The 22,131-nt window shown below is 41.7% G+C and overlaps 1 protein-coding gene across 1 annotated transcript; it reads left to right on the top strand.

Annotated features, from left to right (window-relative positions):
- Positions 1-95: 95 nt before the first annotated feature.
- LOC115132395 (serine/threonine-protein phosphatase 6 regulatory ankyrin repeat subunit C-like) lies at positions 96-22,111 on the top strand. Its single transcript, XM_029665001.2, has 26 exons — positions 96-306; positions 592-678; positions 1,161-1,239; positions 1,467-1,537; positions 1,651-1,851; positions 3,366-3,453; positions 3,660-3,802; positions 6,081-6,293; positions 6,534-6,612; positions 6,713-6,910; positions 7,705-7,822; positions 7,936-8,004; positions 8,215-8,355; positions 8,454-8,516; positions 8,668-8,779; positions 8,900-8,971; positions 9,120-9,321; positions 9,501-9,588; positions 9,806-9,923; positions 10,112-10,331; positions 10,476-10,563; positions 11,074-11,157; positions 11,341-11,486; positions 11,673-11,755; positions 11,911-12,085; positions 12,276-22,111. The coding sequence occupies exons 1-26, from the start codon at positions 280-282 to the stop codon at positions 12,539-12,541; spliced, it is 3,231 nt and encodes a 1,076-aa protein (XP_029520861.1). The 5' UTR covers positions 96-279; the 3' UTR covers positions 12,542-22,111.
- The last annotated feature ends 20 nt before the right edge of the window (positions 22,112-22,131 follow it).

Here is a 22,131-nt window from a genome sequence, read left to right as displayed (position 1 = left end):
ATGGTGAGATTATTTTGAAATGCATTTAGTATATAATTGTAATTATCCTCAAACATTGCCAGGCTTTCACATTGTCTGGGAGGGCAAAACGGGGGGCGTGGAACTGCGCATGTGCGTGATAGCAGAAATAACTAACAAACAAACATCAAGCAGAGACGGACAGCAAACACAGATCACGAACTTTCGTATTAATAACTAACTATCTACATGAGTTAATCGTGTAAAATACCTTGCAGTTCCACTCTAATGAAGGAGCTCCGTCCTGGCTGACTTTGGGAGATGGGAGTACACAATGTTACAGACCAGGTGATCTAGCAAGTAGTTAGCATGCTAACTAGCTAACGTTAGATGAAAAGCCTGGCTATTTGGCTGGCTAGTTAGCTAATCAAATGTTTTGATTGCATTTTCCTGAAAGTTGACCAGTTCCATAACGTTACTGATGCAAGTATATGCAAGCAATGTGTCGTAGGATTGTTAGCTAAACCTCGGCGCGGCCTGATGCTGTCTGCCAACGGTTTACTTAGCTAACGTTAACTAGCAGCGATTCCTTGCTAACCACACAGTCTGATGTTCTCTTGTGCTTATCTCCAGCTTCCACTGGTCCAAGCAGTTTTTAATCGAAATGCCGATGAAATTCAACTACTATTGCACAACAAGAAAGAGGACGTCAATGCACTGGTATGTTTGTGGGGCCACAGCACTGGCTCTGGTTTATTGTGTGTTGATATTGTAACGTTAGCTAGCTACTGTATCTCAATATTTCTCCAGTTATTGCAAGTAGAGGGGTGCCAGGTGGATCCTTTTCCCAATTCAAGTTATTAGGTTATTCTTTTGTATTTCCCTAAAACCTCATTTATATATCTACAAACAGTAGAATGTCAACAGAAGGCCTAAAGGCTTTTTTTTTAGGCAAGTCCGTTAAGAGCACATTCTTAGTTTCAATGAGAGCCTAGGAACAGTGGGCTAATACATTTCAGGGCCAGAACGACAGATTGTTACCTTGTCAGCTCAGGATTCGATCTTGCAACCTTTAGGTTACTAGTCCAACGCTCTAACCACTAGGCTACCTGCCTGCCCAGTATCTCATCAATATACTTATTTGTGGCTGCCAGTGTAAGAGGGAGATGTAGATGGTTCATTTGTCTTAACTTTTCCCACAGGACCAAGAGCGCCGTACAGCACTACATGCTGCTGCCTGTTTGGGGGATGTTCATATAATGGACCTCCTCATCAATGCAGGTGATTGTGACCAAAATTGACCAACCACTGGTAGTTATGTTAACTAAACAGAACTCCCCACGCCTGACCTGCTATATTTGCAATGAAAATGGGTTTTTGGTCTATGTACAGTTGTAGTAACAATGTGTAGTGTCTGTTCATTAGTCTGACTGAAACTTGAAAGAAATGACTCAACTGTACTTGTCAAGGCCCTCTAATATTCCTCCTTGTTTTGTACACTCTCATAGGTGCAAATGTAAATGCTAAGGACCATGTGTGGTTAACTCCATTGCACAGAGCTGCTGCCTCCCGGAATGAAGTAAGCAGTGTTGATCATGTGAAGACTATAAAGCATTGTATCAATGTTTGGTACTGTTTGGGTGTTGACAATAAGTGTTTTCTCAAGCCCAGTTTGATTCCTTCTCTCTCCAGAGGGCAGTGGGGCTACTTCTGCGGCAGGGAGCAGAGGCCAATGCACGAGACAAGTTCTGGCAGACTCCACTGCATGTTGCAGCTGCCAATAGAGCCACGCGCTGTGCAGAGGCCCTGCTCCCCCAGCTGAGCAATCTGAACATGGCAGACCGCACTGGCAGAACCGCCTTGCACCACGCTGCTCAGAGCGGATACATGGAGGTGAGGGCTGGAAATACTGTGTGCTTTTGGAACAGGGCTGTTTTTACAAACCATTTCAGAGTGGAACTGTTGATCTAAGATCAGTTCTTTGATGAGGTTTAAAGGCGGTTGGCATCCAATATGTTGCATTACCGCCACCTACTAGACTGGAGTAAAACTCTCTTATACTTTGCTTGAATTTTTTTAAACAAATACTACACTACTCACAAAAAACTCCCACCCTACTCCACTATTTAAATCGATTTAGTCCTACTTCAGGTCAACAACCTGAAAGGATGGGACACCACCACTTAACACACCCTGTAACTCTTCTGATGTCAAATCTCGCACACCCCAATACCTCTCTGCAGCTGCCACCACAACCTCTATTTTCTGCAACTTATGTTCCATCCCTGCAGTACAGTTGATAACCATTGCTGTAAATGCCAAAAATCCTAACTTACCGAAACATATTACTTGTTTTATCCCTCTGTACTGGTTCATATCTACAATTCTTTTTATAAACTTTTATTAGGCAAGTCAGTTAAGAACAAATTCTTATTTACAATGACAGCCTAGGAACAGTGGGTTAACTGCCTTGTTCGGGGGCAGAATGACAGATTTTTACCTTGTCAGCTCAGAGATTCGATCTAGCAACCTTACGATTACTGACCCAACGCTCTAACCACTAGGCTACCTGCCTCCCCACTACTCACACCACTCCTCTCAGGATCCCTCCCCATTGACCCATCTTCCTCTACTTAATTCACTGCCTCAGCATGTGACAACTTCTACTCTAACCCTGGAAACATCAACCTACCTCTCTCGCACAGGACCTTTCTGATCCCCAGCCCCATGGGCACTCCTACAATTAACACATACCACTACTTCAGAGGGGTTGGGTTAAATGCAGAAGACACATTTCAGTTGAAGGCCTTCAGTTGTACAACTGACTAGGTTGTGTACAACTGACTGGGTTGTGTACAACTGACTGGGTTGTGTACAACTGACTGGGTTGTGTACAACTGACTGGGTTGTGTACAACTGACTGGGTTGTGTACAACTGACTGGGTTGTGTACAACTGACTGGGTTGTGTACAACTGACTGGGTTGTGTACAACTGACTGGGTTGTGTACAACTGACTGGGTTGTGTACAACTGACTGGGTTGTGTACAACTGACTGGGTTGTGTACAACTGACTGGGTTGTGTACAACTGACTGGGTTGTGTACAACTGACTGGGTTGTGTACAATCAGCACAAACCCCTTGGATTGTAGCACTCAACACTGCATCCCACTTATAAAGCAGCTGCTTCATCTTCATGTTATTCTTTATCAAAAGCTACCGCAACGCTTTTCCATTTCAAGTAAGCGCACTCTTCCAACCACCATCCAACTCTAGGATCAGTTCTCCCATCTTGTTCATTATAATTTTGAAGGAAACCCTGGTTATAGATCAGCATGCCTACTCTGAGATGCTTTAGTGAATAATGAAACTCTGTTTATATGTAATCTTTCCTCTTGTCTGTCCTCAGATGGTGAAGTTGCTGCTGAATAAAGGGGCCAACTTGAGTACCAATGATAAGAGAGAGAGACAGCCTATCCACTGGGCAGCGTACTTAGGTGAGTTGGACTCTGCACTGGGAAAACTCTTAACGTGATTTTCTTAGAGTACCGAATTATCAGAATTTCATAAAACTGGCTTGAATGGCAAGTGATAAATATTCAGTGTTTCCCAATTTTAAGTTGGGTGAACATTATGGATGTACTCCTCACTAGAGAGTGACATTAAAACAGTACTCACACTGCCTCTCCTATGTGACTTATAGGGCATCTGGAGGTGTTGAAGCTGCTAGTGTCTCGGAGTGCAGACAAGGGCTGCAAGGACAAGCAGGGCTACACCCCTCTCCATGCTGCCGCTGCCAGCGGACACATTGACATAGTCAAGTACCTACTGAGGCTCGGGGCTGAGGTGAGTGTAGAGGTCAAATTGTATTTATTTTACCAGGTTAGTCTCATTGAGATTAAACATCTCTTTTACAAGAGAAACCTGGCCAATATAGCAGTACACAAAGTTTCAAACATTTACAACACAAAGTACTACATAAAAAAAAAACATCTGACACATTTGAATAGGCACATTGGTTTTGGGAGGAGCGGTTCAGCTAGGGGTCAAACCATTGACTGCCGCCCAATTCATTTTCCACCAAAGATTTTACCCTGGCTTTAAAATGATTATAGGGGGTGAGCTCCTGTAGTTTCAAGTCCTTTAGTCGCTCATTCCAAGTAGAGGAGGCAGGGTACTGGAATGCTTTTTTACCTAGCTCTGTACGGGCCTTAGGCACTGTCAACGAGATACAGATCTGTGAGCGTAGGCGATATTTGTCATTAGTCAGCTGGACAATGCACATACTTGGGAGCTGTCTCAATATGGCCTTATGGGTAAACGGATGCTCAAGATAGCCATAGGAAGTAATATTAATTGAGTTTTAGTTTGACCATTACCAGAAGGGACAGTGGATTATCTTTGAATAGAATTCAATTTATGCATGTATACATGTAAACTTCCGACTTCAACTGTACGCGTATATATATAAATATATAGTTTGACCATATATATGCATATATGCGTACAGTTGAAGTCGGAAGTTTACATACCCCTTAGCCAAATACATTTAAACTCAGACTTTCACAATTCCTGACATTTAATCCTAGTAAAAAGTCACTGTCTTAGGTCAGTTATCACCACTTTATTTTAAGAATGTGAAATGTCAGAATAATAGTATGTAGTAATAGAATGATTTATTTCAGCTTTTATTTCTTTCATCACATTCTCAGTGGGTCAGAAGTTTACATACACTCAATTTGAATTTGGTAGCATTGCCTTTAAATTGTTTAACGTGGTTCAGACGTTTTGGGTAGCCTTCCACAAGCTTCCCACAATAAGTTGGGGAATTTTGGCCCATTCCTCCTGACATAGCTGGTGTAACTGAGTCAGGTTTGTAGGCCTCCTTGCTCGCACACACACTTTCAGTTCTGCCCACAAATGTTTTATAGGATTGAGGTCAGGGCTTTGTGATGGCCACTCCAATACCTTGACTTTGTTGTCCTTTGCCACAACTTTGGAATTGTGCTTGGGGGTCATTGTCCATTTGGAAGACCCATTTGCGACCAAGATTTAACTTCCTGACTGATGTCTTGATGTTGCTTCAATATATCCACATAATTTAGCTTCCTCATGATGCAATCTATTTTGTGAAGTGCACCAGTCCCTCCTGCAGCAAAGCACCCCACAACATGATGCTGCCACCCCCGTGGTTCACAGTTGGGATGGTGTTCTTCGACTTGCAAGCCTCCCCCTTTTTCCTCCAAACATAACGATGGTATTTATGGCCAAATAGTTCTATTTTTGTTTCACCAAAAAGTACGATCTTTGTCCCCATGTGCAGTTGCAAACCATAGTCTGGCTTTTTTTATGGCAGTGGCTTCTTCCTTGCTGAGCAGCCTTTCAGGTTAAGTCGATATAGGAATCGTTTTACTGTGGATATAGATACTTTTGTACCGGTTTCCTCCAGCATCTTCACAAGGTCCTTTGCTGTTGTTCTGGGATTGAATTGCACTTTTCGCATCAAAGTACATTCATCTCTAGGAGACAGAAGGTGTCTCCTTCCTGAGTGGTATGACGGCTGTGTGGTCCCATGGTGTTTACACTTGCTTACTATAGTTTGTACAAATGAACGTGGTACCTTCAGGCGCTTGGAAATTGCCCCCAAGGATGAACCAGACTTGTGGAGGTCTACAATTAGTTTTCTGAGGTCTTGGCTGATTTCTTTTGATTTTCCCATGATGTCAAGCAAAGAGGCACTGAGTTTGAAGGTAGGCCTTGAAATACATCCACGGGTACACCTCCAATTGACTCAAATGATGGACATGACATAATTTTTGGGAATTTTCCAAGCTATTTAAAGGTACAGTCAACTTCTGACCCACTGGAATTGTGATACAGGGAATTATAAGTGAAATAATCTGTCTGTAAACAATTGTTGGAAAAATGACTTGTGTCGTGCACAAAGTAGATGTCTTAACTGACTTGCCAAAACTAAAGTTTGTTAACAAGACATTTGTGGAGTGGATGATAAACTGATTTTAATGACTCCAACCTAAGTGTATGTAAACTTCCGCCTTCGTGTGTTTGTTTGTTTGTTGCTTAGCTAGCTCCTTATGTCTTGTGTGATCTTGTACTCTTTCAGCTGGATGAGCCCAATGCCTTTGGGAACACTGCTCTGCATGTGGCCTGCTACACAGGCCAAGAGGCTGTGGCCAATGAGCTGGTGAACCAAGGAGCTAACGTCAACCAGCCCAACAGGAGTGGCTATACCCCACTGCACCTGGCCGCTGTGTCCACCAACGGGGCCCTCTGCCTGGAGCTGCTGGTCAACAATGGGGCCGACGTCAACCAGCAGGTCTGTGCCCTTATTCATAAAGTGTCAATGAGTAGGAATACTGATCTCGGATTATGTCCCCACCTGTCCATGTAATCTTATTCATTATGATCTAAAATGAAAAACTGATCCTAGATCAGCAGCTCTACTCTGAGGCTAATGCAATCAGTAGCCTTAGATGTTGTTTAATGGGTGGCGATGGGAGGATTTATCTGTTCTCTGCCAGACTAGTTTGTCATATTTCTCTTCTCCCTTCGCTAGAGTAATGCAGGGAAGAGCCCCCTGCACATGGCAGCCATTCATGGACGCTTCACACGCTCTCAGATCCTCATCCAAAATGGTAACCATGATAACCCCTTTAACTGAATGACATGTTAGGATGCTTTATACAAGTCCTGTCCCACTGGGTCTCTGATTCTATGTTTCTTGTTTGTTGTTAGGTGGAGAGATTGACAGTGTGGATAAATATGGCAATACCCCCCTCCATGTTGCTGCTAAGTACGGCCATGAACTACTGATCAGTACTCTGATGACCAACGGTGCAGATACAGCCAGACAAGGGATTCATGGGATGTTCCCGCTGCACCTGGCTGTGCTCTATGGGTTTTCAGACTGTTGTCGCAAGCTACTCTCCTCAGGTTGGTACTTACATACATACACTACTGTTCAAAAGTTTGGGGTCACTTACAAAATGTCCTTGTTTTTTAAAGGAAAACACTTTTTTCCATTTAAAATAACATCAAATTGATCAGAAATACAGTGTAGACATTGTTAATGTTGTAAATGACTATTGTAGCTGGTAATGGCTGATTTAGGAATATCTACATAGGCGTACAGAAGCCATTTTTCAGCAACCATCACTCCTGTATTCCAATGGCACGTTGTGTCAGCTAATCCAAGTTTATAATTTTAAAGGGTTAGTTGATCATTTGAAAACCCTTTTGTTTCAGAAGAAAGTCTTTGTTTCTGGCCATTTTGAGCCTGTAATCAAACCCACATATGCTGATGCTCCAGATACTCAACTAGTCGAAAGAAGGCCAGTTTTATTGCTTCTTTAATCAGAACAACATTTTTCAGCTGTGCTAACAATTGCAAAGGGGTTTTCTAATGATCAATTGGCCTTTTAAAATTATAAACTTGGATTAGCTAACACAACGTGCCATTGGAACACAGGAGTGATGGTTGCTGATAATGGGCATCTGTACGCCTATGTAGATATTCCATTTAAAAAAACTGCAGTTTCCAGCTACAATAGTCATTTACAACATTAACAATGTCTACACTGTTTTTCTGATCAATTTGATGTTATTTTAAATGGACAAAAAAGTAGATTTTCTTTCAAAAACAAGGACATTTCTAAGTGACCCCAAACTTTTGAACGGTACATTATATCTGTATTTGATGGATCACTCCTGGTTGCCTCTCCCCTCAGGTCAGCTGTACAGTATTGTTTCATCTATGAGTAAGGAGCACGTACTATCAGCCGGGTTTGACATAAACACTCCAGACAACTTTGGAAGGACCTGTCTACATGCTGCTGCTTCTGGAGGGTAAGACACAGAATCACACTCCAAAACTGGACCCATTCTGAACTATTGGATAATATACCCAAATGAGTCTGTCATTCTCATCATCTTATTACTCACTTCTCCGCTGCTGACAGAAACGTTGAATGTCTCAACTTGCTCTTAAGCAGTGGTACTGATTTGAATCAGAGGGACCAATCGGGAAGGTGAGTTTTTGCCACTGATTATTTTCTTTGTCTGTGTTTGTACTCATGCTGGTGTGAGTACGAGATAGTAATGTTATATGGAATAGTCAGTCATTTGAGATCGCCTGGGTACTGTAAAAGCTCTTTCTGAACAGCTATTGTAAAAAGTACTTTATGAATACATTTGATTGATGCACTGATTATTAGTTGGGCCTTCTCTTGGTCTCTCAGGACTCCGTTGCACTATGCAGCTGCTAATGGGAGGTACCAATGCACTGTGACCCTAGTGAGTGCTGGCGCTGAGGTCAATGAGCCAGACCGTACAGGCTGCACTCCCCTGCACTACTCTGCTGCCTCCCAGGCCTTCTGCAGGTAGGAACTCGCACTCCATCGACAAATACACCAAGAAGCTTTCAGGAAACATAGCTGTGTTGAATTTGTGAATAAACGTGTTCATTCTGCACTTCCAGAATGGACCGACATTTCCCTGGGACTCTTCAGAGCGAGGAGGATGGAGATAAGGAGTCCTATTTGTTAGTTTACTGTCTGCAACCATTATTTTGTATCTTTTTAAAAATTTGTATAATTTTCTACTGATTTAAAGATCTGCTTAAAGAACTCAAAATATGTTGTTTATTTCATGACCCCTACTTGACTGTGGCTTTTGTCTGTTTTTGTTACTAGTTGCTTGGAGCATCTGTTGGACAACGGTGCAGACCCATCCCTGGTCAACTCTAAAGGTTACAGTGCTGTTCATTATGCTGCTTCCCACGGCAACAAGCAGAACCTGGAACTGGTAAGTCCTTGTGTTTGTGTTCAGTAACTTGTATAGCTCCAGCCATTTAGGTAAATTGTTTTTCATCATGACTTTGCTGTATCTGTGGATAGTATTACATCGTGACTCTTGTCCCTTTAGCTCCTGGAAATGTCCTTTAATGCCCTAGGAGACATTGAGAGCAGTATTCCAGTGAGTCCGTTGCATTTAGCTGTAAGTGTGCTTTTCATTCCTAAAATCCTCTCTGTTACTTTGTAGCTTGAGACTGAGTGTGTGTTTCGTATGGAGAAGATGACATGTTCATATAGAGCAGCCAAAACATGACAGCTTCCTGTCGTATCCCATCTCCTCTCCCCCTCAGGCTGATAATGGCCACTGGCAGGCGCTGAGTGTGCTGACAGAGACTGCTGCCTACGTAGATGTGCAAGATGCCTCGGGCCGCTCTGTGCTCTACTTGGCTTCCCAGAGAGGTTACGCCCGCTGTGTAGAGGTCCTGCTAGCCCAGGGGGCCTCCTGCCTCCTCAACGAGAACAGACACATGTGGACCCCTCTACACGTCGCAGGTACGGTCCCCCCCTCAGAACCAGATGTGGGTTGAAATTAGTTAAAGTTTATTTGCCATGTGTAATGAATACATGCAAGTATGTGTCCCTGTATATTGTTCAATATTAGCAAGTATGGAATAGCTTAGAAACAAAGCAGTCAGGGTTGAATATGTGATTGAATATTTGTTTCATATCAGCTGCCAACGGCCACACGGAATGTCTCCACATGCTGGTGGAAAGCGGGGAGGAGGCAGACCTTACCAACGTCACAGACACACAGGGACAGTGAGTGGTCTCTCTTTCTTGCTACCTGGCAGGAAACTTTGTTTTTGTGTTGTTATTTACTTTTAATAACTACATATAGATACAGTGTTAGCAATACAGTTTAGGCTGTTCACGGAAGATTTACAGAATCGCACATCCTGTCTGTTAGAATGCATTGTTGTTGACGTTGTAATATAAATGACTGTGTGGGTGTGGTCTTCCCTGTCTTCCTCCTCAGGACCCCTCTGATGCTGGCCGTGCTAGGTGGCCATACAGACTGTGTCCACCTGCTGTTGGAGAAGGGGGCCTGGCCTGACGCCAAGGACAAGGGGGGCAGCACAGCCTTGCACAGAGGGGTGAGCTACACGCCTAGAGGCTTTTCACATTACTCAGCTGAGAAAAAGGTCAAATTCTTCAGCTACACCTAGCCTGTCTGGTTGTTGTGCGGTACAGAGGAACACTGCAACATTAGTTTGAAATAATTATTAAAACACTGTAAAAGTTAGAAATATAGCTGTGTAACTCTTTGGAACCTGTCCCATAGGCGGTGGTGGGCCGTGAGGACTGTGTGACAGCCCTGCTGGATCACGAGGCATCTGCCCTGTGTCGGGACGGCCAGGGTCGTACCCCCCTGCATTACGCTGCCTCCCACCGCTACACTGACATCCTGGCCAGTCTGCTGCGTGCCGCCACGCGCTCCGATCCTCTGGACTCCCTATTGGACCACGAAGAGTACACGCCGTCACACTGGGCCGCCTACCAAGGTCTGCGTGGTTATTGGTTACATCTTAAACACCCTCTTTCAAGAAGGGTGTATATTACATGTATAAATGAAATGTGGGGGGAAAACAGTTTGTTTTGTAGTGTCTTTGTAATTCAAATGAACATACTTTTTTTCCTCCTATCAGGGCATGAAGGCTGTTTGGAGGTTTTACTTGAACACAAAACATGTAATAGCCAGGAGGGAAACCGCTTTACCCCATTGCACTGTGCTCTGTGAGTATTCTCTAATCAATGTTTTAAACATGATAATACATTATTACGACAATGTGTTTGGGAAAGGATCAGTAATGATGGGTTCTATAAACGGGTTGGTTGTTTAGCAACAACTTGACAGTTGCTAAACTACAGGGTTGGCTTAGACTGTTGACAACGTGAACTATATTTAGTCTCCAAATGTTTATTGAAAACATAAATACATTTGCACAATGAGCACTTGTCTCAAATACATCGTTACAATTGTTGGTTAGCTAGCTAGCTAATTTTAGCCATATTAGCATAGACATCAGTCAAAACACCTCAAAACAAGACATGGTATCAATAATGATGAAACGAGCCACCAATCATTCCCCACAGGGCAGCTTCTTGTCATTGTTGCTAGCTATCTGACCTTTCAGAATCGTAACAACGCACACCTTCCGGCCACATCGACGTGCGCATCTTTTTTGTGCCGTTATCAGTCAACCCATCTATGTGGTGATCTTTTGATGTTGTGTGATGCTGCAGAATGAATGGCCGTAGTGGAGCTGCAGAGATGCTGTTGGAATCTGCTGGTGTACAGATGGTTAACACCAGGGATACTAAAGGAAGGTAAGTAAATTGAGGGCAAGGTGTCATTACCTTACTAGATGTTTACTTGGGTATCTCCTGTTTCATTGGTATGTCTTCTGAGCTGTACCTCTGCGCTCAGTGTGGACTCCAGATTTGATCTCCTGTTTCATTGTCATGCGAGACTGAGCTCACCAAGGTCAGGCTGTCTCTCTTTGCCTGTAGGACCCCGCTTCATGCCGCAGCGTGCGCCGAGGACGTGTCGGGGCTGCAGCTGGTCCTACGCCACGGCGCTGAGATCAACGCCGTGGACCACACCGGACGCTCTGCTCTCATGGTTGCTGCTGACAACGGACAGAGTGGCACCGTGGGTAAGTCTACGGAACACATTTTCGTTGATGTTTTGATAAAGGATAGAGTTTAGCAGATTCTATCTCATCAGTCTCTGAAGAAGAATGAACTACCACTTGATTGGAGTGAATTCATTATGTGTTGGGTAGATCTGTAAAGAGGAATCCTGTTTAATTTATCTCTTGATTCTCCCCTGGTGTCCCCAGCCATCCTCCTGCAACGGGCCAAGGCTGACCTGACACTGCTGGACGACAATGGAAACACTGCCCTGCATCTGGCCTGCAGCAAGGTAAGCAGCCCTCACAATATCATCAGAGCTCGGAAAGAAATGGAGCATAATAACATAGCATTCAAGCTTTCAGCACCTCTCTGATGAACGGAGATTAATGAAGTGCATGTATTGATGATGGTTGATGTAAGCATGTTTCTGTATTTGTCTTGCAGGCTCATGAGATGTGTGCCCTGCTGATTCTGGGGGAGATCCATAACGCTACCCTCGTCAATGCAACCAACGCTGCACTGCAAATGCCCCTGCATCTAGCAGCACGCAACGGTATGGCCACCGTGGTCCAGGCACTGCTGAGTCGAGGAGCCACAGTGCTGGCAGTGGATGAGGAGGGTAAAGGAGAGACACTATTCCATCTTTCTCAAAACCTTGTCTTCATTTTAACATAATGCTATGAGCTTTCTTATTGATTTCTGATTGTTACTTACTTAGTAAGTAACTGGATTTTGAGCATAGGCCATAGACACTAGAAAGCTGTTGTCTATGGCCTATCTGGTCTGATGGTGTTTTTGTTGTTGACCAGGCCACACTCCAGCCCTGGCCTGCGCCCCCAACAAGGACGTGGCTGACTGCCTGGCTCTGATCCTCTCTACCATGAAGCCTTTCCCACCTCTGGACCCTTCCTCGTGCTCCTGCTCCTCTTCCTCCTGCCCCTGCACTTCCATCTCTGTCTCCTCCATCTCTGTCTCCTCCTCCATCTCCCCCGGTCTCAACCTACTGAAGCACTGCGGCATCACCGCAGCCTGCACACCCCTGCCCAACGGAAGCCTTCACCATCACCACGGCTAAGTCAAAGACCACCATGGCGCCGCCATCGGCCTGGACGGGTGCCTTTCTGAGTGAGGTCATCCTACACCTACAATCTGACACCACTACAACCACCACCACAGGGTGACTCCCTTGAGTACACCCACCTACACGCCTGTGCGTATGTGTGCGCGTATGGTCTTCTCCTGAAGTGCAGTCAAACCTATATGCAAATAGAGCCCACAGCATCTATCTCAGCTCTGTAGTAGTTAGTGCTTAACGCAGAGAGACTGATCTCTCTTTCTGTAATGTCACTGGAATACCGCTGTTTGTCCCTAAATGGTTGCTAATAACCAACCACAAAAATCATCTAAATAATCAATCCCTTTAAAAAAATGTCCCGCAAATAGGTACTTGTCAGCACAGAAAAATGACTGACAGCTTAAAGGACTTTTTATTCTCCTTTTTGTGTTTGTTTGTAGTCTCTTGTTTAGTCACTTCTCATTATCATTCAGTATTTAATATTATATCAGAAACTAGGACTAGTAGTGGTGGCCTTGAATAGGAATGCACAGCCTTCCCCAAAGGAGAATGATCAAACGGGTTAAAGTAGGGTAGAGGACTTGATGAAGGAACCATACAGAAGAAAGTCCTGCCCAAGAGTGCAATGCTAAAATATATCTATTCTGACTTTTTTTTTAAATGATTATAATATGTACCTTGTGTAGTAGCCTATATTTAAACTTTTAGCCTAAAATAGTTTGTAAATTTCATAGAGCTGCTAAAGTTTGAAAAATGTATATGTAAGCATGTCTCCTTGCAAAGGAGTACAGTGCTCGGGTTGGGATTTTAGCATCAATTTATTCTCAATGCTGAAGTATTGTCTACAACACAGTTTTGTGTTTACTAAGCTAGAATGTGGTTCAAAGCATATCAGTTATGACCAAAGGTGATCATCACTACTATGGCAAAACAAACATATTTATTTGAGATGTACTGTATAGAGAAAGACGATAGATCGATCTTGAGATACCTCAATAAATAATTTTGCAGCTGCTGAACGATTAGACAGGGAGAGTAGTAGCAATGAGGCCTTGGTTATTTAGTTTGCCTTTGGGAGCGGGCTCGCCCCATTGCACCTCAGTGAAGCCTCTTGTATTGTGAGCACTTTCTCTTGTATTCTGAGATTACTGCTCAGTCATCTTACCAGCCATTTCAATTGATTTCTCTCTTTTTTTTTTATCATTCTCTAAAGACTTTGGTACATTGAATGGGATTATTTCCCCAAATTTGGCCTTGGTCAATCTGAAATTGAATTTATACTGAACAAAAATATAAATGCAACAATTTCAAAGATTTTACTGAGGTCATATAAATTCATATTTTACAGTTCATATAAGGAAATCCGTCAATTTAAATCAATTCATTAGGCCCCGATCTGTGGATTTCATGACTGGGTGTACAGATCCAGAGCATCCCAAACATGTTCAATGGGTGACATGTCTAGTGAGTATGCAGGTCATGGAAGAACTGGGACATTTTGCAGCTTCCAGGAATTGTGTACAGATTCTTGAGATATGGCACCCCGATGGGCCTCAGGATCTCGTCACGCTGTCTCTGTGTATTCAAATTGCCATCGATAAAATACAATCGTGTTCGTTGTTCGTAGCTTATGCCTGCCATACCATAACCCCACCACCACCATGGGGCACTTTGTTCACAACGTTGACATCAACGTGTGGTCTCAGACGATACCGCAGGTAAAGAACCCAAATGTGGAGGTGCTGGGCTGAGATGGTTATACGTGGTCTGTAGTTGTGAGGCCGGTTGGACATATTGCCAAATTCTCTAAAACGATGTTGGTGGCTTATGGTAGAGAAGTTAATATTAAATTCTCTGGCAACAGCTCATGGACATTCCTGCAGTCAGCATGCCAATTGCACAGTCCCTGAAAAAACATCTGTGGCATTGTGTTGTGTGACACAACTGCACATTTTCATGGCCTTTTATTGTCCCCAGCACAAGGTGCACATGTGTAATGATCATGCTGTTTAATCAGCTTCTTGATATACCACACCGGTCAGTTGCACGCATTATGTTAAAAAAGAATAAATGCTCACTAACAGGGATGTAAACAAATTTGTGCCCAAAAATTGAGGAATACTTTTTGTGCGATTGGAACATTTTGGGGATCTCATTTTTCTGCTCATGAAACATGGGACCAACCAACACTTTACATGTTGCGTTTTAATGTTTTTGTTTGGTGTTCTTCAGAAATTAAGAGATGGAGCAATACCACTGTTCCTCTCAACGCTTGTATCTTGACTAGTACAATAGTCAGTCCTGGTATGAGATTGAAATGCTCTTTCGTTTTTGTATAATATAAGCAATATTTACTTTCTGGCATTTGAACGTTATTGAAAAGACAATCATAGTCTCAAGGGCTTTTGTTTCCTTGGTAATCTTGTTTGATCACTTTATTTTAGTTCTGACACTAGGCCTAGCTACATGGACATGATCTGTTCTAGACTAAAGGCTGTAGTCGCTGTGTCAAGGCATTTTTCTGTGCCAAGAAAACATTTTAAATTGATTGCCACCATGGCATCTCATTTAGAACCATATGACATCTTGGCAGTATGAATGCAGGATGGCAAAATAAGACGAACCCTAGGATCTCACCCACTTAATTAGACCTGTGAATCTGGTAAGAAGAGGATTCCTTGGTTGGGCTTGATTGGTCATGTCTCCAGATAGAAGTCATGACTTACTAGAGATAATTGAAAGCCCGGTAGGTTGGCAGGGTTACTGTAGGAATGAACTGAAAAAACAAATGTTACACTCATATGGGCAGTAGTAGTACTTGTGTTTTTAGTAAAGCCAAAAAGTGTAATTCCTTTTTGCTACGTGGTATTCCTTTTGTTACACGTGTATCTTGTCTGGTGGTACTACATTGTAGATTGTATCAGACCACTGGAGCTCATTGCTCAACTTAATTTAAATATTTTTACACTACCATTTCTATTGCATCATCAGTGGACAGCTACATTTCACAGATTCCGGACTAATTTACATATTTATTTAATGCTTCACCATAACATCTCTTGATGATGGCTAAATGACATGCCTTAGTTCTTTCTGGATGATAAAGATGAGGACCTAATCTAATGGACTAACAAGTCATGTGGTGCCCAACAGTCGGTGTTCTGTGTTGTCTGGGGTAGAGGAGGAACAAAGGGAGTGTTTTAGTCTTTGGTGTCATGTGTAAACAGTTAATAGTCTCAGGCTGTGTGGAGCCAGTAAGCATATCACATGGATTGATAACATGCAAGTCATATTGACATTTTGTGATATGCTTACAGTTCTATAGTTATTCATTCAGCCCTGATCCAAGGCACTTATTGAGGTAGTTATGCACTTTAACACGTTCAGTGTCTTCATGTGCAATTTCACTCTGAATAGTGCATATGTGTTGTAGCTACATGAGCAAGTCTGCTTTGTGGGAGAGAAGAGGTGCAAAACAGGTCATGGCAAAGATTGCAAGGTATGCATGTACTGTTGCTTCATTGACAGATTTAACTTCAAAACTCTCAGGGTCTAAAATGGTCAGTCGTCCACACAACATGGTCCAAAATCCAGTTATCACAATGTGGTTTGTTCGATGCCAGTCCAGGGTATGTTACTAGTCCTTCTGGTTAGTCCAGTGAATTAGTTAGGCTTGTTTTCACCATGCTTGCATCCTCCTCCCATGACTCCACATTGAGCAACATCTGTATGTTGTATAACAGACACTGATTACATCAATAATCCAACAGCAGGTGTGTCTGGCTAGCAGGTCAGAAATAGTTTTCTTCTTGCAATGCCCTTGTCCAGTAGATGGCACCAGTTCTCCTGCATATATCCCATCTGGACCTCTATCCATATATATGTGTTCCATTGCTTGACAGAGAACTCATTATAAAGGAGCTTGAGATCATTCTTCTGACTTTAAAGAAACAATTAAATGGGACATTTCTCATTTGTAGCAATAAAGAGCGTGTGAACAATGTGTGCAGCACAAATATTGCACTGTCTTCTACTGTATTTAAGCTAATCCAACAAAGCATTTTAGTAATTTATCAGATGCTCTTATCCAGAGCGACTTACAATTGAGTTATTGTGCAAATCTTAGGTCACAGTTAAGGCCTTATTTGCCAAAGTACATTGGCTTAAAAAACAAAAAGATGAATTCCGAGAACATGGAATGTACACACTGACTCCAAATATGACCCATGACTTCACTTGCAAATGTGAATATGGAGTCAAATTGGAACAATTATTTTCTCCTGACCTTTTGAACTACTGCTCTGGCATTCATTAAATTTACCAAGTAGCAGCATGAAATAACTGTCATGTAAGTTTAGTCTTCCTGTTATGGGTCTTGTCTCTTGAATGTGATCGAGCTATACCTATAGGTCCCTATGTGTTTGTCATGCATTGACAATGGAAACAGCAGGTTAGAGGGTTTGAACATTCATCTGTGTTAATACCATTGAGATAGCCTTACAATATATTTTGAACAGAAAATTAGACTACGCTGTAGTTGCTTTAATTTTTTTGCATTAATTGATAGCCTTTTTTTTAAAGGAAAATACACCTAGCTACATCCATTTAGTGCCATAGAAACCTTTATTTGCCTTCAAGCATAATAGTCATATTTGGTCAGTAACTCATTTCTTTGTTGTTTGTTGGGACTCATTTACCCAGATAGCCATGGTTAGAAAGTAAAATAAAAATGGTATTAAGCTCTGATTTGAAACATTGCTGTCACAGATACAGGTCCTAATGTCAGTGGTGACTAATAGTTTGCATTACTACTTAGTACTGATCGTAGGGTGGAAACTAGGAAGAGGAAAGCAATCAGAACAGACATGGTAGTCTGGAAAAAAGAATGGATGCAAGATTTGTTAAAGTATTTATAATTGGACAGACTTTGTAACAGGTCGGCAATGATCAAAATGTATGTTTATTTCTTTGTGAGAGCTGGTTTTGTAATTATTATAGGAACAGTTTTTAATGTTGGCAGATGTGTGGTTAACAGGGAATAGATTTACCTCGATGGATGCCCCTATTCTTACTTGAAGTATCTTTCATAGAAGGCAAATGTAAAATGTTCATTCACAGCCAAGCCTTAACTTTAAAGCAAAGGAACCAATATCTTGCAGTACCTACTAAGTTATGACACGTGACCCCTCTGGAGTTCCATTTCTCAGTGGAACTGATCAAATCTCTGCTGATTTTGCTATTATGGTGTGCATCCCAAATGGTACTGTATTCTCTACATAGTGTACAACCTTTGACCAAAGTTGGTCCTTGGTCAAAAGCAGTACACTGTTTTAGAGAATAGGGTGCCATTTTGGATGAGCGCACTCATAACCTTGGGTGTCTGGAAGCACACATCCAATGTTGATGGCGAACAACTCAAGGTTTCCCTGAGATTGTTTTGGGATTTTGCCATATTTGCTACATTGAGTGAAAAACATTAATTGGATTTGACTTATTACCGGTCTAGTTCAGTTTGACTGTAATCTCCAAAACCAAATAACGCTATTAATTTAAGTACCAGTTGGAGAGAAGAGAAAGGGCAAAAATAAAGTCTACCTTGTTATAAATGCAAACAGTTGTCAATTTGATTCTAAAGATTTATGTTCTGGTACGTGAAGGGCAGAAATGTGTAATTCAATGAAGGTCATGAGGAAAAATAGTGTGAAAACACAATCTATAGTGTGGGGGGGGGAGTACTATGCAGTAATTATTTACCCCCTCAAGTTGGTGAATGTGGGTTAGTAAATATGGGAGGATTTTTCTAGCTTTCCCCCTGCTTGTGGTCTCATTTTTTTCCCTTCATCCTTGCTTGGTATTTTGTTCTCCATCAGTTGGACCTGTGTGATAACCAGCACAGAGGTGGCATGGTGCCTTTTCATGTGTTTCTAAATGAATGTTGTAGCTACGGCATGGTCTTCCATTTATACCTTCCGGAAGTCTTATGAATTCCATGTAAAATAAGAGCACATCTCTCTGAAAACAACACTCAACCTTTGTGATTTTTGCTAAAATAAGCAACTGTTGTTTGTTCTTGGCCTATTCCGTGTGCATGCTATGGATCTCTGCGCATGAGTCCTGTCATATGGTGAATCCAAGTGTACCATCATACCTGATGTTGAACACCAATATTGGAGTTTTTTTTTTTTTTTTGAAAGGACAAATCCAAACATGGAACCATATTTTTTTGAAGATACCTCCAAGCAAAGATGTGTCTCGTAATGCTGTGGCGGTTAGAGCCAAGAAGAGTTAGAACGAGGGGGTCACAAAGAGAAGGAAAGCATGGGATTGGATAGTCATTACCAGTAACTGTAGTCTGAGCATATCAATTTAGATGTATTTATACTTAGATGTGCTAACTGTACAGAATAGTTCAGGTTGTGAAGTCATATTAGGGTACATAACAGTAATAATGATAATGTTTTGGTCGTAATCGTGTGGTGTTTTTGCATTATTAAAAGTAGTGGTTCCTCAGTAGCGGTGTGCAGTGTTAAGCATGTGATCATTCTGTTGAAGTGGTCTAATATAACATGCGTCGTATTCTAGTAGCATTAGGGCGTGATGAATCATCCTCGCTTTTTAAGCTGACCTCCCTTTTGAAGTGGATGAAAAAGACGAGTGCAATAAACTTTATCATTTGCTTCCTCATGTAAAAAAATTAAGTAACTTTCTGTAGCTGGTTAATGCAGTGGGATTGTAAACTCTCCTTGCTGCTTCGCATCCAGAGAAGTGGCACTAGGATGTGAAGAACTGCATTCTTAGAACTGTGATATTCAAGTATCAAAGCTGCTTTCTCATAAGGGGGACCATGCACAAGATAATTTGACTGATACATTAACTGTGTGTATTGTGTTAGAGGCATTTTTGGGATTCAATCTCATTGAATGTGAATATTTTGATTGCATGTCAAGGTGTGTATGTATGCATCTTCCTCCGTATCAAATGAAATATTGTCTGGCCGTAAATTAAGTGTATTAAAGGAATTATGAAATGCCTTGTTTTCAGAAAACATTAAGGGAGACCTCCCATTCATTCCCCCTCACTAATCTTAAAATATGTGTTTCGTTAAGCTTTCTGCAGCTGTTCTGATCATGTATGTTTTATTAGTATCAATAATGGAGGTGTTGAAATGGTGACCCATGGGTTACATTAACAAAACTATGTAAGAATTATTACACATTACAAGCAACTACTTAAAAGAAACACAGTTGCACATGTATGTTTTTGTTACTTTGGGCAAGTAACCAAGCCTGTCTAAATCAGACATATAGATGACAATGGAAATGAAAGGTGTAGCATGAGAACAGCCTAGTGCTTAGGGTATAATGTGTTGACATTGTTGGAAGCCCTGTGATATTAGTTGTAGAATAACATTCCCCTTGAAACGACCTTTTTAACCAGCAGGGGAAGGAAATGTTCTTACATTGTTTGGCAGTAATTTGCTGTAAAAGCACATAGACGTACTCTTAGAATAAGCACAGGATCAATGCCAATTGCCCATTTATTAGCTTAGTGTAGCCTCCTATTGGGAATTGCCTTTAGATGCGCGGTCACCCACAATGAAGTCTGGGGCCAGATATTATCATTGGACTCCGTAAGGGACCACAATGGTAATTCACATAGTCTCTTTGATACCATCCGTTGGAGGTACACGATGGTAATGTGCTCTGAGCAATACAGAATAATGGATACATTCATTGGCATATCCTGTGACTTGTTGGTCCCTTTGCTGATTCCTTAGTTTATTCTGCAGCACCTTAACTGAATGAACTGATGAAGACCGACTACGGGTTAGTTGTCCGTTTCACTCCGTGGCTTATGTATTGTAAATACTATGGACCCCATACCAGGAAAGGAGGAGGAGTCTAAATCAGGGCACATCAATAGTTACAATGAAAAGGTTTTTCAATGTACCTTAAAAAAAATTGGTTTGTCAGCTAAACATTCCAAAAGTTTTGCAAGCTTTGCTGTTGGGTAACAGAACAGTCTAAACTGCTTTGCTGTTGAATAGTAGCAACTGACATCTGGCATAGGCCTAGTCTACATGCTGTGTGTTTGTCAGAGAAAGGAAAGATTCCCTATTTAACTCTTACCTCATTTACAAACCTGCAAATACTATTCTACTGTGAGTAGAAAATGCCATCACCAGCATGTGCTCTAGACCTGTGATGACAATGGCAACAGGACCAATGATGTAGCGCGATTTCAACATTTGAGTTAACATGAATAGTCAACGCCTCTCACTTTCTTAATTCTGTAAGGCTGATGCATATAATGGTATTATCCATGTAAATACACTTGTCTTTTTCAATAGTAGCATTTTTCCTACCTCCCCTCCCATACATTGCAGCTAGAGTTAATCTGCACCTGTTTTGACAAACAGATATCTACACAATAGCCTATGGGAACTGAGAATTTTACCATCAACAATAATTCAACTTGATGAAGTGTGCTTGATTGTATGTATAATTGTGTGTGTTCATGAGATTTATGATACGCATTTCTACAACAAAATACCACTGGGATGTGAAGCCAGACTGATGATGTCTTTTTAAAACCTAATTTCTCCATTCTTCTGCTTTCATGTTATGCTCTAGTCTCTTAACGTTTACAGCTTCCTGGAATGTGAATTTTGGTTGGGTTAGTTATTGCATATCATATTTTTAAGTGGAGACCGGTTATATGCATTATTATATTCTGTACGAGGTTGAATTTTGTTCCCCTCAAGCCGTATGCCTTCAGAAACACTAATCCACTCAACTTGCTAGGTGTTTGCCTTCCCACTGTCATTGTGCATCAGCTTTAAAGCTTAGAATCCTTAATTGAAACAAGCGGATACCCCACCTCTGTTTTGGTAAAAAGCTGACGGCTGGGCCTGGAGAAATGGAACCACTCAAATTCATGGACTGACCACCCATGATATAAAATATAGTTAACCATGTTGAGGCTATACAGTGTTTGTTTACCAACATTGTAAAACAAATAAAACATGTATATTTGGGGTTTTAATGGGGTATGATCGTTGAACTTATTTGACTCAAACTATTCTTCAATAATAAATGGCCATAACATTAATTTAAGTCCAAGAATGAATGTAGGAACTAAAGATTCTAGCTTTAATTCCATGGCAATAGAGGACAGGGTGAGAAGTCTGGTTTCTGACCAGACACACTCTCACCCTGCCCCTCATTCCCACACAAGGAGAGGAACACCCCCTCACTCCCCATCCACTGTCCCTCCAAAACCTCAAGCCATTTCTTTAGTTGACAACAATGCAATTGATCCCAAAAGCACTTTGCCTTGTTTTTCCATTGTGTGAACTATGTAAATTGTAATATGTTACGGATGTGTGTAAGATCATTCATTCACAATTTCGGACTAATCTGCATCAATCTTGACGTTAAAATAATAAAATGATTTAAACATTGAACCTAAATCTATTTTATACAATGTTTGCTGCAGCCAATTGGTCTTGTCATTCAGTATTGTGGCTTAGGGTTGGTTGTGTTTTAAATAAAGTGCTATTGATAAATATTCACTGCATCATGTGTTAT

Source organism: Oncorhynchus nerka, linkage group LG7 (genome assembly GCF_034236695.1).
Source record: "Oncorhynchus nerka isolate Pitt River linkage group LG7, Oner_Uvic_2.0, whole genome shotgun sequence".
NCBI lineage: Eukaryota > Metazoa > Chordata > Actinopteri > Salmoniformes > Salmonidae > Oncorhynchus > Oncorhynchus nerka.
The sequence above is the reverse complement of the archived record's forward strand: the minus strand, read 5'-3'. Positions and strand labels throughout refer to the sequence as shown.